Source organism: Dromaius novaehollandiae, chromosome 2 (assembly GCF_036370855.1).
Source record: "Dromaius novaehollandiae isolate bDroNov1 chromosome 2, bDroNov1.hap1, whole genome shotgun sequence".
In the NCBI taxonomy this organism is placed as follows: Eukaryota; Metazoa; Chordata; class Aves; order Casuariiformes; family Dromaiidae; genus Dromaius; species Dromaius novaehollandiae.
In genome coordinates, this window is record NC_088099.1 from 55,618,649 (window position 1) to 55,637,200 (window position 18,552).

At 38.8% G+C, this 18,552-nt stretch overlaps 1 protein-coding gene across 11 annotated transcripts in view; it reads right to left on the bottom strand.

The window, feature by feature from the left end:
* Nucleotides 1-18,552, bottom strand: part of ELMO1 (engulfment and cell motility 1) — a 309,392-nt gene that overhangs the window by 163,077 nt on the left and 127,763 nt on the right. For all 11 annotated transcript variants that reach the window (XM_064506561.1, XM_064506560.1, XM_064506562.1 and 8 more), the window contains one exon: nucleotides 1,895-1,999. In XM_064506561.1, the coding sequence (XP_064362631.1) occupies nucleotides 1,895-1,999 (105 nt within the window). The remainder of the gene's footprint in view (nucleotides 1-1,894; nucleotides 2,000-18,552) is intronic.

Genomic DNA, 18,552 nt, shown 5'->3' on the forward strand with positions numbered 1-18,552 from the left:
CTCTGGAGTTGTTCAGTGCGCTGCTAGCACAACCGGGTGGAGAGCCATGGATTACTAAGCTACCACACCAGTGACTCCAAAATAAGCACCAGGCAGGGCTCAGAAGAGATGGGTAGCCTAACACATTCCCGGGTGCGGTTAACAGTTCTCAAAGTAACTTTGGACAGGTAATTTAATCCAGCCGTGCCTCAGCATGGCGCTTCTATTGTACATGGATACATGTACTCTTATCAAGTGGGAAATACATAGGCACTCAAATAGTCTCAGCAACCATACAAGAATGAAGACAGGCATCTCAAAATAACACTGAAGCCCCTCAGAGCAGTAGCACAGTAACAAAAATATTGCACTGTAGAGACAAAATTCAGCCGAGGACCCAAGTCCCTTTTAAATAGTGCTTAATTATACGCAACACTGAACTCAATTTTTAAGATAGCACTTGCAACATGAAGATTAAAAATACGAAAAAATTGAGAGATGACAATGAAAGTTCTCATTCAACAGAATTTCCGCCCTCTTTGAAGTCTTTCAGACATCTTAAAAATCTCTCTCTCTCTCATTTGGGAGCACTAGCTAGTCGCTGTGGTGCCCCACTATTCTCAGAAGCCGCCTACAGAGAAGCATCATATCTTACCAAATTTCAAGGAGGAGAACAAGTATCCAAGTCTCTTTTTATAAACAAAACTACAATTCAGTATAGTTTTTCTAGTAAAAATACTCACTGCCCAGTATATAAATAATCCTTAATTTCAGGAATTTATAGTCTTTCATAAACATTTGCTGTAGTGCATGCTAGCACAGTTTCATTTAATAGTTATTGCTAGATTCAGGCTGAGATAGAAAGGTACATTTGAAGGGCAAATCTGACACTCCTGTGGTCTTCTACCATGTCCGTGGGTCACTCTGGCCTGGATATCACAGTACACCCTTTACAAACCTCTTGCAGCCTTGACAGTCTCCTGCTTTGAGCAAAAACTAGGCAATATTGCCTATCAACTTAAGAGTTCATTCTTTTTTAGTAGAAATAAACGGTGTGCCTACTGTCTCTTTGTTATATACTATTTGCTTTAAGCAAGTCTGCACATGCCCACTTTTCTTGTGGAGTTTAACTATCCCAGCTATCTCAGAACTCTGACATTCTGGACTCCTTGTGTATTGATTTCTTATCCTCTCTTCCCATGCATGCTAGATATATTTGCCATGTGCAAACCTTCAATTTCAATAAAGGTCAGGAAAAGCTGGTCTGCTCAGGTGCAGGTATTGTTTTCCTGCATGCCTCTTCATGTAAGGAAGCAACTTATAACTTGTTTCAAACTACCCTTCAAATAACAAATGGAGGAGGAGGAGTGGGCAGGAACAGACTGTGCGAGTGAATCATTCTTCTTTCCTATTTGTCTACAAGCATTACATCAGCTACAAAAGTAATTTTAGCGGGAGCATCTTAACTCTCAGGACACTGCCTATACAGTCAGTTATCAAGGTATTTCTTAGTCAAAGCCTCCTTTCCTCAGAAAACAGTTTTTAGTAGCCTTAGAGGAGGGCAGAAAATTCTGCACAATTATTTGTTTCTGATTTTATGAACACTCTTCACACATCCAAAAAAAGGCACAAGCTCACTTCCCTTCTTTTTGCAGGCCTAACCAAAAAGTAGCATGGCTTCTATAATATTTTACTCAGACAGGCAATGACAGACTACACAGCTGCACAGCATCTTCCCAAAGCTTTAACAGATGTGTGTCATGTTTTGATGTTTTATGGTTTGCTTGTCTGAAGTTCATTGTTGTTAATGGCATCATGATTCTGAACTTTCTCTTGGAAGGGAACCAAGGTAAACAGGCCAACATCAGTGTGAACAGGGAACTGCACAGATCTGAAAGGGGAGAAGACGCCTTACCCGTATATAAGCATCCTGGTGATGTTTAGCGAAGTACAGCATATTGTCAAGGGCTAGCATTCCGGGAGGGGTCTGTGTAAAATCCATTGCTGGGTTTACGTGATTCTGCAAAAAGACAGTAAGATCGCTCCATCAGTATCTTCACAAAAGCTATCAGCTCCCCAACGTTTTACGTGCATCATGTCAGCATGCTGAGGCCAAAATAATCCAGCAATACAGCTCTTTTTGCTGAGCAGAAAACACACAACAAGGAAGTGGCCCACACCCCAAAGAAACGTTAAGCCAAATGCCAAACCTCTATGGCTGGTGTATTAGTTAGTTCTGTAACTACAGGCTGGAGTTTTCAAAAAGTTGAGTGCCGTAGAAGCACAGGTGCTTTAGGTCTTTCACAGCATAGAGACACATAGGTTGTAAGAGAGACTAAAAGTACCTTTTACTTGAAAATGCAGATATATATGCAAACAAAGAGCCACCAAAACACCTATCCATATAATTGCTATTGAACTACTTCCCCCCCCCAAAAAAAAAAACATTCAAAAGCTGTATTAAACCTGCTGGATCTTGTGGACCCTGAACACAGAGGGTCACAGACAGGAGTGTACGAAATTGAACAGATTCACCTTGGAGAAGTCAGGTAAGTTTTTCTTATGTTCTGAATCTATGAATTTCAAGTATGAAACCATGGAATGAGCATACCAAACATTGCTCAAACTTGCCAGCTTCCACACCCAGCTACAAATTTCAAACGTTCATTTTCACACTTTAGATGAAAAACTACACTTGCTCAAAATATTCATTAACCCAGACAGTCTTTTGATGGAATTAAATGTACATTTGAATAAGTTTTGTGTAGTTCAAGTTTTGGATGTGAACATTTGCCCAGCCGTGGGCAGGCTCTTAAGAAACATAGAAGCTGCTCAGAAAAAGGAAGACCCAAGGGTATGACTCCATCAAAAATGCTTATCTTCTGCTACACTCTTATCAGTATCTCCTTTTCAATGTCTCCAGCTCCACTCATCATTCTGACACAGGAAGATTTCCCTCGTCACTTAGCAATGGCATTTCTATTCTGCAAAACCCAGCTAAGAGAAACTTTAAAAGTGCATTTACTATCAGAAAACTGACTGTGTAACAATGGCGAAGATCACCTTAGATTTCTTCTTCCATCAGTCTGTTTCTTCTGCGTACTCAGGCTTTGATCCACCCGCCTCACTGATAAAAACATATTTTTACTACTTTTCCTCTTGTTGATTTTGCCAGGCCAAAAAGCTGCAGAAAAGCGAGATGGGATTCTACTCTCTCTTGCCTGTCTTGTTTTTAGATGTATGACAGGTTGGGTTTAAGCTGCCAGTAATTCATATTCATACAAAAGACCAGACATACTAGAAAAAGAAAATTATACATTAAAATGACCACTGCCACTTTAAAAGCAGCAAAAGGTTTTGGGATGAAGATAGTGTGTGTAAGCTGTTTATTTTACATCTGTGGTTTAGGCGAACTGACATACAAAAATTACGATCTTAGGCTCACCACTCTGCAGTGGGCAATCAAGAGGATGTTTGAAATCCTAGGTTTTATGGGGTGATACCTATGCGACTGTCTTTGGAAGGAAGGAAAACAGTACATAGTGCAATGGCAGTAGTCTAAGCAGAAAACAAAAGCTTATAGAGTTGATTACATTTCCAAAAACTCATTAACTTTTACTTAAAACACAAACAAAACCCACTTTCATCTATTCATCTAAATGGAGAACAAAAATCCTTCAAAAATCTTCATAGCTATTTCTCCAACTCAACCCTCCTTCCTCCACACGTGATGCATTTATCAGTCAAAACACTCCATCATTACAAGACTGTTTCACACAGATCACAAGCCCAGCAAACTTCAGCTTCCGAGGAGAGAGAACAGAAGAGAAAACTTCCCTCCCTGCCATCTTCAAGCATTCCAAAAAGCACATCTTCCGCAAGGCTGGGTCTGGTGGACACACAAATACCCAATACCCAGCCTTTTTATGGAAACATCTTAGTAGGCTTTTCCATGCCCTTGAAACATTCTTCATTTTGGGCATAACAAAGTACAAGCCCTGGGTGGGGAACACCACTGGATACTTAGCCCCATCATGAGCCCTCAAAATTGAAACGTAGGGGGAGAGAAAGCCAGGGTGGGGGGGGACAAATTGCGCCCTGAAAAACTGAGTTCCATTTCCTTGGAAAAGCTCCTGAGAAGCTGCCAAGAGGGATCCACACAGCACCAACTGTACAATGCCTCTTCCAAGTGGAACTTCATTACAGGGCTACACATAATCTCTTCATCCCCAGGCTTTAGAGCAGACACAATATACTTGGATAAATACCTGGCAAGCAGGGAGTATCAACACCCAGCTATCTTTCTCCAGCTGTTCAGCTATGAGCACTCATTTTATTGATATTTATAAGCAATGTTAAAATACAAGCAGGATATTGAAATAAAAGCTAAACCACCATTACCTGAATAGTTCTTTTCTTCAGCCCATTCTACAATGTCAAGCTATGTCGAAACCTCAACGTAAAGCAGTAGATTCAAGAGAAATCTCATATTTAGTAACAATAGGTCATTTTGCCTCTTACCATTGCTTAGTTCTACTTGTTCAATTAGAAAAGCCATCACCATCACCTATTATTTTTTTCATGAGTCAAGCCTATATAGCTAGCTACTTTTGTCTGTTTTTAGGTTTTTTTCCACTTTTGATAGCAGGATAACTGGGGCTTGATCTTCAACTCTGTTAAGTCATAAATAATTATGCCAGTTGACAATTGCTTAGGATGCACAAGACCGAAGTATGGCATGTGTGAAACAATACATTATCTTCAATTATCCTTCCAAACCAAAAGAAATGCCAGCTGCTTTGCTTCCTTCCTCCTCCCTCACTCCCCTAAAAATCATCCTTTTCTCAACATGTTGAATGCTTGTGGTTGAAATATTAGCTTATTGAGAGTGGGCTCAGAAATGAGATACAAAGCTAAATTATCTAAAATGCTGTAGTGAATAATTTAAAAGTATGCAAACACCCCACCTACAACATAATTTATTAAATATATGGAACACAACGCTTCAGGGAGATTAGCTTCATCTGTTTAGTATAAAGTCTATTGCATATTCCTCTTTATTAAAAGCCAAGAATAAAAAAATACAAACGGAACAGATTCATTACCTACAGTTTTTCAGATCATTTTAATTTTTTTTCCATTAGACTGAATAATATCTATGCATCTGTCAGCTTCAGCATCTAAACAGTATTTAACAGCTTATGCTGTGATACTGTATGTTAACAAATTCTTGATGGCTTTGGTAACCAGCTTAGTAGGTACTGTGGAAATGAAAATTTTGTCTTTTGCATGAGATGTAAATCCAAAATGATGTCTGTTTATGCCATTAAAAAAAAAACCCAAAAATAAAACCCATGGCATGTTTCATACAATTACAGGTATTCTGAGTAAATTCCAGTGCAGTAATTATGTTCTGACAATCCAGCATTCTCATACAGTCCTAGTGGCATAAAGCATTCTTCACACACTGGCCTGAATGGCCCTACTGTCTTATTCTTGGCTTCTAAGGCAATCTCAGAGGGATGTATAGATTTCAGTGGTAAGACGACATCTCCTTACACTGAGATGCTTAATTACAATAATGGTGCACTGCCTGTAGATAACTGCTAAATGGAATAAGCACCACTAATTCCTTCTGTTATCCCTAACAACAGTATCTTCCACATGAATATGCTGATGCACAGAAACCATTTATTTCTCTGCATACACAGCCTACTACAGAACAAACGTCTCTTATTTCTGTCTTGACAGATATTGACAGCCTATCACAGATTTTGCAACAATGCTACATTCAGCTCTGTAAATCTGTTATGTTAACTGGTCCCGAAAGCTGCTGCAGTCAGTGCTAGACCCTGTAATCACTGTGCTACACAGGAAGAGCAAACTTGTGGTTTCCCAGCCCCTAAGCATCTTGGGGGAAACTCTCTTCTGTTCATCTCCCTTCTGGAGGTTTGTATTACAAAAATACTAGAGAGGTTCCCAGGGAGCAACTGGCATTGAAAAAGAACTGGTGATAAAACAGCTTCACAACATCTGAAAAACTCTGGGGTAGAGCCCAATTTAAATGGTGTTGATCTAAAATGAACTCCCTCAAACACAGTAATATTTTTTCTACAGAAAAGCGACAATCAATCTACAAAGGTAGCACAATTGATCACTTTCTCCTAGCTTGAATTACATGTACTTACTCATTTTCCTCTTTCTTCTAAATCCAAACCACTGTTTGTAGACAAGGAAGGAAAACAAATTAATGACCTGGTTCTACATCATTGGAGTACCTATGCCAAAACCTTCCTTAGGTCAAATGAGGAAGTTACAGTAGTACATACACGGATGTTTGCTCAGGAAGAAATCAGAACCAAGAGGGCAGGAATGCTTTAAATTATACTTACAGTAAATTATGAATTGACGAACTTATGTCAGAAGTATCAATGAACATAAAACCTCACCATTTAGCTCTTTAACTACTCCTGAAGTTTTGCACACAAAATGTTTCCATCTGTTCATTCACACAGGAATTACAAATATGAAAAAATGCTACATAAAAACACATTTGTGAAGAGGTAGTCAGCTAAAATTCATAATGAGGAAGTAATCATCTTTTTATTTAACAGCACTGTACTCAAAGAGATCAGGCGCACATCTTCCACCATTCAGTTTAATGAGATAAGATACAATGACAACTTTGGAATTTTTAACCTCTACACATTCAAGGAAAGCAAGAAACAACACACAGATTTGTTTTTCCCTTGATAATTCGCTGAATATGCAAATATGCATTTCTGTCTTCCAAAGCTGATTTTTTGATTCTCCAAGAATCTAGATTCTCTCTAGAATAGAATGAAAATTTACCTGGAGCATTCCTGAATTAAAACAAAGGAACAAAAACAAAAATAACAAAAACCCAGAGTGTATCTCGAGTCAGATATTTCTAAGCTCAGTAATCATTACATCTTTTAAAAATAGGCATAAAATCTTTTAGATACATTTAGCATGAGTCATTTCAATTACATACACACACACGCACACACACACACACCCCTCCATCCACTATATTTCTACTGGATATAGTTTTCAAAGACTTACAAATTATGTTTGTACATTTGTACAGGGGTGGTAGTTTTCCTTTTAGTAAAATATTTCTAGCTTTTTCCAGGTTCAAGTTCCAACAAATATTTAGCCAGAAATGTTCCACCTGTGTTAGTATATTTTGTCATATTTTTATGACAGATATGCAGACTATCAATATATATTGCAAAGTTTATCCCCTGCAAATAAAAAATGCTTCAATCTACCCGAACTGCTAAGCAACAGCCTTTCTGAATAAAGTTTGAACTCGTCAATACAAAATTGACCTTCTCAGTACTGAAGTCATCATTATCTGCACATCATTTGCCCTTCGAAAAAAATAAAAATTTTCAAAATCTGACTACTGTACTCCCTTGATTCACTCAGCTATCATGTAATCAAATGTAAACCACTGCAGCTTCACGTACGTCACCTCTGGAAGTGTGTCCCACTCATTCTTCCTAAATAGATGCTATGCTACGGTGGTCAAGGTTGCAAAAATCTGAATGTTATGGTGGCATGGTTAAGTCCATTGAAATTATCAGATAAAACATGAACAGAGCATGCCAAGGACAGGCACGGCATATTTTGTGACATGAATAAATTACACTTCTTAAGCAAGACTAAAAGCTCTTAAGTAACCCTTGTTCAGCTATACCTGTATTTTACATTACAACTTTACAAAGGCACAGTTAAGACTGTAGCTCCCAAGATCTTAAGCTCCATGGACAATGACAATAGTTTAGAAACCAAGAAGAATCTAAAATGAGTGCTGTGACACTGAGGGGCAACATCTTGTCCAAAACAGGACAATTAAGAACCACCTTTTAGGTTTTACGTTAGTTACCGATGAGCAATTTTTGAAGTTGGATAGATGCTTAGCAGTTCATACAGACTGCTGACCTCTTAAATAACACTTTAAAAAATGTTTTTGTGAAAACAAATAAATCCAGTGACTATGAGTTATGCACTCTCTCAGTGATGTTTAAAATGAATCAATGGGACATGGCCATTACAATTACATTTTTCAGTGTGGGATTTTTTTTTTTTAACCAAGTATCTTGGTATCTATTAAGTTTATTAGAGTGACTGAATATGCAGACAAGCATCCACTTACAGATCAAACTAGATTGCATCAAGAAATTAAAACCATGTTAGTTCATTGCTACTCCACACTTGAGATTACCAGTCCATTTAACAGCCACACCAGCAGAACCCGTAAAACTAGTCTCACAAATTTCAGGGCAAAGTCAGTCTGCTTACATGGAATTACTGTTGGACACTGTGTGAACTAATCCAGTCTGCTTTCACTGGAGTGAGTAAGGTACTGTTCAGACAGCTCCAGCTCTTTCAAAATCATAACATAAGCATACTACTAAAGTTCTGGCCAACAAGCAATTAAACCACAGCAGTCAAGTATACCAAAATAAACTGGAACAGTGTCCCCATCCTAAAGAGAAACAGTGATATCAGCTAGTGATATCATAGGCCTTTTCATGTCCTTGAAGGAGATGGACTGCTTTAATTTATTATTTACAATTATTTAAATTATTTATTAATTGATTGATTATAATAATTAAATAATTTAAATTATTATTATTAATTTCACCAGTGTTGTTAAAGCAGTTTGTCTTTTCCACATAGACAGAATATAAGGCACGAATTCTCATCCTGCCCAGCAAAATAATCAGACTAACAAGACAACAGTGATGTGAGAAAACAGAATGAACAGTGCCAGCAGAAACAGCAAGAAAAAAAAATCTAAACTTTAATCTGTCTATTTGTAACGTTTAAGTGTTTTTAATAAAGTGGAAGTCAAACAGTACAATCAAAATCTACAGTGGTTATATGTAGTCTGAGTAAATCTAAATAATTTATACATTCGATAGGATTTGGAAACAAAGATAAAATCATTGTTCCTAAGTCCGATTTATGGATGAAAAGCCTTTCTGGAGTTCATGTAAGCTTACTGTCTGCTACGGTCACTAACTTTTGCTCATTATTTAAGGGTACTGGCTGGCAGCATTCACACCTTGGTATACAACCATTAATGGTCCAGGCTGACACTTTTTCAAAGACTACTTATTGAGAAGAAATTCAGAGCTCTCCAATAGGAATTTCGTATAAAAGTTAAAGGAAACAAAATAATAAACAGGTGTACATAAATATATCTTTTAGCTTATGGCCAAAATATGTGAGTTGCATAGCCTATCACCAAGAAGAAAGAGGAGCTCTAGTCTTTTTTATTAAATAAAAGGTTCGAAACCAAGTTCCACCAAATCCTGGGCTGCACGTGTCAGCCTTCTAAGCATAAGACTACCAAGGGAGTATCCTTTTAATTGTTTTAGTTACACTTCAGGCAGTTTTATCTAAGCTTACACTTTTGGATATAATGTTTGTCTTCGTAATTAAGGCTCACTAATTGAAACACCTTTCAGTGGTGCTTTCCTTTAAAGAAAATGAAGACAGATTACAAGGAATTGTAAGGAATCTACTCGAGTAAAATCAGGGTAAAAATAATCACCAGAATTTTCCTAAGGATGTGTATTTACAGGGAACCCACATGGGAAGCAGACAGCTTAACTGCTCCAGTTGCCTTCCCTGTACATCATCACTCAGAGGATTTGAGTGAACTCTGGATGGGATCCTTCCGACTATAGCAACGATCAGCTTCAGCAAAGGATATGACACTTACTGTGGTAGGCATGGCACAACCACAGAACAAAATACGGTGCCCTCTGCTTGTGCAGTGAATTAAGCCTCCCTTAAATTTGGTTAATGAGGATAACTGCGGTGGCTGGGGATATCTCTGCATCCTGACGCTCTGCGCTACTTTGAGAACAACGAGCTTTGCAAGAGAGCTAAACCCAGTGCCAGGCATTTCAAAAGTAAATTGGGAAAATTCTTGCCCTCCTTTTGGAGATTTCTGCAGAAAGGCTTTATGTTTTTCTTTGTCAAGCAAGCTAGCTAAAACTGCTGTCATGTGCAGAAGGAAAGGGTCAGGCAGTGTTTAATTCAAATAAAAGTTCAGAGAGATGCCAGCCCTGTGTTTGAGAAGACTCCACTTCAAAATGAATCAGCTATGTGAATTTATTGGCTGCCTGGGAGACAGATACAGCAGCTGTCAAAATTGAACACTAGGCAACCCAGCTGAAATGCCATCCGTGGCTAGACACATAGACCCACAGTCCTACGGGTAAAAAAGACTGCTGCCACTACAAAACTAGGTGGTTTGCACACTGCCACTTATTTTATTGTCTGTGACCACATCAAGCTAACTACAGAAGACAAGCCAAAAACTAATCTACAGGAAAAAAATGTCAACATCTGTGGTGTTTTAACCGCCTTTGGACTTACATCGCTATATACAAAATTACTGTCTCTACAGTCAAATCTTCTCCCTGCTTGAGTATAAACAGCCAAACTTTGTAGACACCAAAAAGAAGGGTGTGGAAAAAAGGGCTGACCCACTCTTAGGACCTTTGAGAAGCCCACACTTTCCGTCCTAAGTCAGCAATAGCCTATGCCCATCCTATAGCATCCTTCATCTACCCTCAGCAGTGAGGTGGTAAATAAGCCCCCGGATTCATCTACAGGAGAATTTCAATTCACCTGACTTTCATTTTTCTTTGCCTCCCTCTACAAGAATATGAAGAGCTTATGATGAGAGCTGTGCTCTGCAAAATGCATATACCTTTTCCATGTCTTGGACATTTTTCTACTATGCCTCCAGTTTTCTCTAGACAGCAGAAAGAGGATGGGAGTTGCACCAAAATGTAGCAAGAAAAAAAATTTAAAGAATGCATACCATTATCTTTTTATACAGGGGCTTCATAACAAGCAGACTATATGCAACAATCAGAAGATTCAGGATTTAGATATGAAGGTGTTTTTGATTAGAAGAAGAAAAATACAGCCATTTACAAATGCGCCTCTCTTCTCCCCATATTCTTTTTTACAGGCCTGAGTTCATGAAATCCCATACTCAAAGAGAATCTTTTACCCAGACTGTAATTCTTCATAACTGAAGAAATACTCTGTTTGCATGCATATATGCGCACACAGGAAAACTGCATAGGCCTAAAAAAAGAAAAATGAGTATTTATGGTAATTCAACATAAATTGCATTTACACTGTTCCACAAAACAAACATTACTTCATTACTCAGAGAGGGTTTGGTGTGGAATCAGCTATTAAAATCAAGGCCTGTGAAACAGACAGAGCCAGCAGAGAGATGCCATTACACGGCACTGGCTTTTGGGGGACTGAGTCTTCGTCTTAATTCTTCTGTGGGCAAATTCTGCGGGATGTGCAGTACAATGTATCTAGAGAAAGATGCCCAAGATTCGTCTCCTAAAACAAGGGGTTAGACAATAATTAGCAGTAAAAAACTCTTCTATTACGATACACAGACAAGCTACTTGAGACCGAGTGCGTGTAGCTTGCCTGCCCCCATGAAATAACTGTGATGGGCATATTAAGCAAGTGGCAAAGAAGAAAACAACATCCTGAAATCAGAGACAGTATATAAAAAAGCCAAAAGGGACATATACAAGAAACTCGATGTTCTATAGTCCCTAATTTTGCAGTAGTACATTTATATTTGTTAACAGATTTTCTTCAGAGGCAGCATTCATTTTATATCAGGAGGGGTTTAAGATTTTTATCATATAATTTCACAATTAAAGATACTGGAAAAGGTATAAAAATAAAAAAGTATTTTTACTCTGTCTGCAAAAGAATTGATCTTAATCTGTCATTAAGAAGCTGATTTAAAGGATGGATCTTCCCACTAATAATCATTAAAAAAAAGCAAACAAAGCACTAGAGAGAAAAAAAAAAATCAAAGCACAAAAAGATCAAGATTACACAGAGTTAGTTCATTCCAATAGGGATATGACCATAGATATTTCATTCTGATTAGCTTCAACTTCATTTTTAACATGATTATAAAAAGGTCAAAGATTGAAGGCACATAAAAATGTGGGGTTTTTTTGGTTTTTTTTTTTTTTTTTAAACAGGGCTTCTCAAAAAAAGGGATATTAAACTGAAGTAAAATGATCTATTTTTCTCTGGGAGGACTAAAAGCTAAGAGAAATTGAACCATACGTGGTAAAAGACTGGTTTATTCGTTTCAACAATGTGCAAATTGCTAGACGCCCATAGCTTCTGACAGACAATTGTGGTAAATTGCATGCAGCTGCCTGGTACACAAGAACAACGGCATATGGATTTGGTGGCCCCAGTTCTTGGTCACAGTAACAGTGCAGCTGACCCTGGTGCCTCGTTCTGAGCAATTGTTGGCTCAACCCAACAGTCCCAATTTGGTAGTTGCTCTAAGACACAGGTATCATCCACTGTGCAGTTCAGTTCGTAAGGTCAGACTTCCCTGCTCACAAACTGACTTATTTCTGTTAATAAAGTTCCTCAGGTTTTCTCCCAGCCATTTGAAATCTCATGCCTCCAAACAATAGTAATTCTCCTGCATCCTTCTCATAGCACTCAGGGCCAGCAGATAGACATTTGATATGAAGAAAGCTGCATTATGTTTGCTTGAATTTACTGATCAATTCATGGTTTGTATTACTCACCTTTTTTTCTTTTTTTCTTTTTTTCTTTTTTTTTTGGCCATTCTCCAGATGTTCATTCAATATTGCAACCACATTTTGGGGAAAACCTCTGATGTCACCTGGCAACTCCACCTGCCCCGGCGGTGAGGGCAAGACCACTCTCCCTTCCAGGTCACACCCTGCCCCATTCTCACCAGCTCTGCCCGGCTCACGCATAGGGCAAGGCAGGTGATAAAGTTGCCTCCTGCTTTTGCTCACCAGACATCTACCCACACTTCCTTACAGCACTGCTGGAGATTGCTCAGGGCTCAGCAGGGCAAGTTTGTGGACCAGCCACTAACCCTATGGGCTACTCTCCAAGCTATACCAGAAAAGATCATCTTCCACAGCTACATGTTAAGCTTGAAGGACCGAGCAAATTTAAGAGATGTCAATGCTGAGACTGAAGTTTCAGTATGAATTCTGCTGACTTAATTCCAAACCTTTGCATGCAGCACTTCCTTCCACAGAGCATGCAGCAGTCCTATTTCAAACACTGTGTCATTTCTCCACAACCTAACACCAAATACGCAGCATGATGTTACACTGTGGAATGCTTTGTTTATGGCAAACAGTGTTAGCATAAAGAAAGAATAGAGGGAAAAAAATAGAGTAGGTTGCACACTATCTCCTGACAGCACAGGACACAGAGGAGCTATGAACATAAGCTTGCACAGCACCTCAAGGATTTCCATATTTCTCCCATTCAGGCTTGGAAACCCAGAGCAAGATTTCTCTTGCTCATGCTGCCAGACTTCGGCCACATTCTGCAAATCAAGCCTAGATCTTTCTGATTAGATGTTTGACTACATTTAAAAATCTCTTGTCTTTAAGAGATTTGCAGAGGCTGCTGGAAAAAAAATACAGATAGCAAGAAAGCATCCTGAAGACAGAGCCTAAGAAAGACTGATACAAGTTGAGACAACACCACAAACTAATATTTCAAAAGGACAAAATACTTCATCATTAAGCGACAGGACAAAAAGAAACTGTACTTACAGCATACTTTCTAACAAACTGTAACATGCAAGCCAAATTCAGTAACTTTTTTCCCCTCAAGAGATATCATTTAGCCCAAACAAACATCTGCTGGCATTCAACTAAAAAATGGGAACTTGCAGCCAAAAACAGTGCTTCCTACTATTTCTAAGGCTAGAAAGAATCTGTAACCACGCAAGTCAACAGCTTTTGTGAGCAACCTTCATGTGCTATGAAGCTAGTGCCCTCTGCTGTATGATATTACACATCAGCCAGCAGCTTTCCTTTAAAATGAGGTTCAGCTGTACTCCAAATAACATCAAGTGATATAAATACAGTAAATCAATAATTTATATCCTGAGGTGAATAAAAAAAATCATTAAAAGGAAGGCAATCCTAACATGCATTCAGTATTATTGTAAGAAAATAAAAATCAAAGTATTCACTTAGAAAATATTTTGTAATATTACAACACAGAACTGCATAAAAATCTAACAAAATTAACATACCACTTTGTTTTTCATACAGTGGAGATGTGTTTTTGAAATATTAAATTAAAAAAATCCCTTTTCAGGTAGCATTATCTGAGTATAGATTCAGAAAAAATTTACTGTTAAATTAAAAACTGGATTATGATTCCTCCAAATGACAGTAAAAACTAGTAAAACCCTAGTAATAGCCATCTTCGGTATCATTATGAGTTCATTTATATTTCCTTCCCCTTCTAGTTTTCTTTTCTTGTACTTTTTTTTTTTTTAAACCCTAATAGAGGCTTCAGTACCTCAGCTTCTGGTTGCTCATCTTGAGATATATCAAGTAGTACTGTTCACAAAATCTCTCTCCTGTGAGTTATTTTAATCTGGATGTCCAGAAACAATGACTAAAAAAGACTACTGGTAACTTTTGAAAGTAGTTGACTACTATGTTTCAACTGGCAAATTCTCTAACAGGTGCAGAACAGCAACCAACCTTTCCTCTCCACTTTTCATTCTTTCTTGCTCTCTCGAAACAATATACACAGTCAGCCAGAGCTCTTCCGAGAAATTAAGCACCCTGAGAGCAATTTTACAGGGAAGTGCTAAATTCTAAGCCCCCTCCTAGCATTCGCATCCTACAGCTATAGCTGATGTCTACTGTCAACTATTGTTTTGACCTAGCTGTAAAACTTTCATCTGCATCTCTATTTTGACTACAAAGAAAACCAATGATTTTGTCTTTTAAGAACCATATCCATGCTAGTAAAAACCTAAATGAAATCACAGTTAAACCTGCCAAAAGAGGTTTTTCCTGGCATACTACTTCATTTCGTTGGAAGAAACTCAGAAACAGAGCAAAACAGCAGAGGGGGAGTAGGCAAACCCAACACGCAGGGTAAGAGTGCTTCAGAGGAAAAAAGGCTAGAGCTGCGGCGTCCCACCTCTACCACACCTGCCATCTAGGAGGAAGGCAGTAAACAAAGTGTATGATACTTCCAAAACACTTGCGAAACTAGCAGAGTTGGACTGAAGTAACTGCAAGATATTCTAATAAAAGTGTCCATAGAAAATTGTCAGGGTACTGAAGGGCAGAGGGAAAAGCTTTATTATGGAAGCTGAACATCAAGTGAGAAATGCTTCACAGAAAACTCTCATCATCCCACAAAGTCAAAGAAATAGCATGAAATTAGTAGGATAGCAAGATATCAAAACAAAAGGGAAAATTGAGAAAGATGTTTTATTACATATAAAACTGGTTGTGCCACCTGCAGTTCAGGTTGTCTGATACTTTCCATTCTTAGTCTTTGGTTTTGCTTCTGATACAACTATTTTAAGTTTGGATAGAATGCCAAGCATCTTCAAGTTCAATTCCTTAAGAAGTTTAACTGAAACTATTCTTGTTCATTTTCTAGAATGTTTCATGAAGCACTGTACTGCTCATATCAAACCAATTTTTACACAGCTGTTCTGCTGAGAACCTCCAGCCCATTCATGCCCTGTAAGAAAAGCTCGAAGTTTGGTAAAGGCTTCGTCTCATGTCAGTCTTTTGAAATTCCTGTGGAGAGCAGGGTAAATTTGGTCGCATAATAAAAACTCTGCATAAACTAAGCTTAACAAACCTCTGTGGAGGATGCACAGTTTTTTCCTGAAGAGGCTGCCTGCCCTGGGCATTCCCCGGCCCCATCTTCAAGGCATAGAGGAAAAGCAATGACTAGGAACCAGGACCTGAGTGGAAACAGAAGCCAGGCAGAGAGCACACAGCATCGGCACGGGAAAAGGGCAAAGGCAGGGGGGAGGCTTGGAGGAAGGAGCAGTGCAAGGAATGCTGGGGCAGATGCTAAGACGGAAGGGAAGAAGGGCTGTAATTATCTGCCCAAGGATGAACAAGAGGTTTTGTTTTGTCTAGAGTATTTCTAAATAGTGTTTAATAAAGCAAATAGAGTAACGTGAAACTAACTATGCCTCTTCACTTAAAAGACGAATAAATTTTGAAAGTCACTACACAACTACACTCTGTCAGAACACCTAGAAATAAATATGTATTATTAGCCTCAATCTTCCTAAACTTACTGTAAGGAGTAACTCAGCAATGGCTTATTTCTCAATCTACAAACAATGGAGAAGAGCAACCTCTAGTGGTCATAAAAGTAAAAATGAAGGAATAAATGCTATATACATTCCTGTTTTACTCCTTTTGTTCAATATTAAAGGAAATTGCATTACAAATTCATACTTTTTTACAATTCGTCTTTGTCTGAATCACTGAAAGGGTCAAGGATTTTTTTTTTATTATTTTTAGGACTACCGTTTCTGCTACACACGGCTGCTTGCAGGTCTGCTTTCAATAAAATCCAAAGCTGAGCCTTTGTCTCATTACCTTCTCAACCCCTGATCAGAATGGTCTGGAAGTGGCCAAATAAAATCCTTCCAGCTGTCTCAGGACAGCCTTGTAATTCCTGACTTTTGAAGGAATAAACTGATGACACCCCAGCCACCACCCATGCAAAAATAAAGTTCTGTAATGAGAAGCCAGTAAGGGGATAAGCAGCTCTGTTCATCAATAGAAAAACTAAAGTCAGAAGAGAGCTCCAAACTAGACCAGGCAGAGACCGACTTCCTTCTAATCATCAGTTTCTGTTTAATAATAGACAACATATTGAGGAATTCACTGCTTCCTTCCAGATTGGCTGCAAATATCGAGTCTTTGGCATTATGCCTTTCTAAGCACTCTGGGCAGGAAACAATACTGCAGAAAAATGCTGCCTCCCATTCGCAACAGTTTTAAAATGTAAAGAGCTTTTCACACGCACCTACCACACTACCCTCTATTCCTTTGACGGGGCAAAGGCAAGGACCGTCTGGCTGTTTATCCTGTGCATCTAGAAAATTACCGGCAGGCTCCCAGCATGAGGCTTTCTGCCAGACCCTGAGGTCAGTTATCCTACTACCTTTTGAGAGAAAATCCACTGGCTTCAATATATTTATCATGGATTAATAGAGGTGAAAAGTCTGGCATTAGATGGCCTCCATCTCTAACACATTCAAAGTCTAGCTGGAAAAACTTCCAGCATACAAGCATTACAGCTCAGCTGCATGGCTGGCACACCACCAGTCTATGTTACTGAAGGACTGTGATTTGGGGTGTTTACAATATTGCTGACTGGGGAGTGCTGACAGGAGTAAACATAGTGTCAACAAATTCCTTAGTGAAAACTGTAAAAATTGCTGGTGGGGTTGAGTTGGGAATGATCGGAGCATGGGTAATAAGATGGGTGAGAACTCTTGGAAAATTAATTTCCTGTCAATATGAAGACAGCAGGAAAAAAACTTGATGGAAAATGAAGACTGCAAGTTTTACAAGTTACTAGACACCTGGCACTCCTACAGGCTTTGGAGGCATGTCTTCCATCCATTAGGCTAGCTCCAGTAGTGCCAAACAACATACTTTCGCCAGCATTCTATGCCTTTGCTGACCACAGTCGCCACAAATTATCCTACTCCAGTTGTTGACAGGGTATAAGTTTAAAAGGTTGTGTAAAAACTTGAGATTAGCTACTTTAAGACTTTAAGGAGCTACATAAAAGTCCTTATGAGACTGAAGAGGAACGTAAATAGTCAAGGCTTGAATGCCACTTAAGATCATCTCAGGAACATCCCATAACAAAAGGGGGAACAAGGAACATCCCATAACATCCCTTTCTATCAAACAGAAATCTAAGTTGTTTTTGCGCTTTTTTTTTTAAACATACAAACATACACACACAATCCCAAGCCCATGCCTCAAAACTGTAGTCATATACTTATCATTAATATTAGGTTATAATAAATCAGTAGTTTAAGAATTCTTTAAAACTAGGATGCTGATGTTCGACTTCTGCAGCTCATCTGTTCCCTGCCACTATCTGCAAAACCCTGCAGTAAAGCATCCCGTTCCCTGCCTCAGCCCTTGCACACACTGGAACAGAACCACTGCAGCCCATCACTGCCACCAGTTAGCAAAAACTGCAAGGCCCTGTGAAACAACTGCAGTCCAGCTACCATCAGCACAGCACCCTACAACAACATTGTTGAGGGGGGTGTTGCAGGAGAAGAGGCTTTTCGAATGAGGTGTGAGGAAATTACACAAACTAAAGCTATATGGGATAGGTTGGGAAAAAAAAGCAACTAAAGGTTAGAATGTGTCAATGACATTGCAGTCATCTGAGTTGGCCCCTCTTGCACGTAATCATTACAAAATACGAGTTACACGAAAAGTTATTTTACCGATAACTTTTTTCTTTCAATGCAGAAGACGGACTTCGGAGGAATACATCCTCGGGTGAAGGAGGTTAGTTTGGCTAGTTCGGCTAGTTCTTAATTTGCTGCAGAAGTTAAAAGTCATATGGAAGACAGCCTGAGAGGGGTTTTTAATCCAGGTAGCTGGAGAAGTAAACAGACATGGG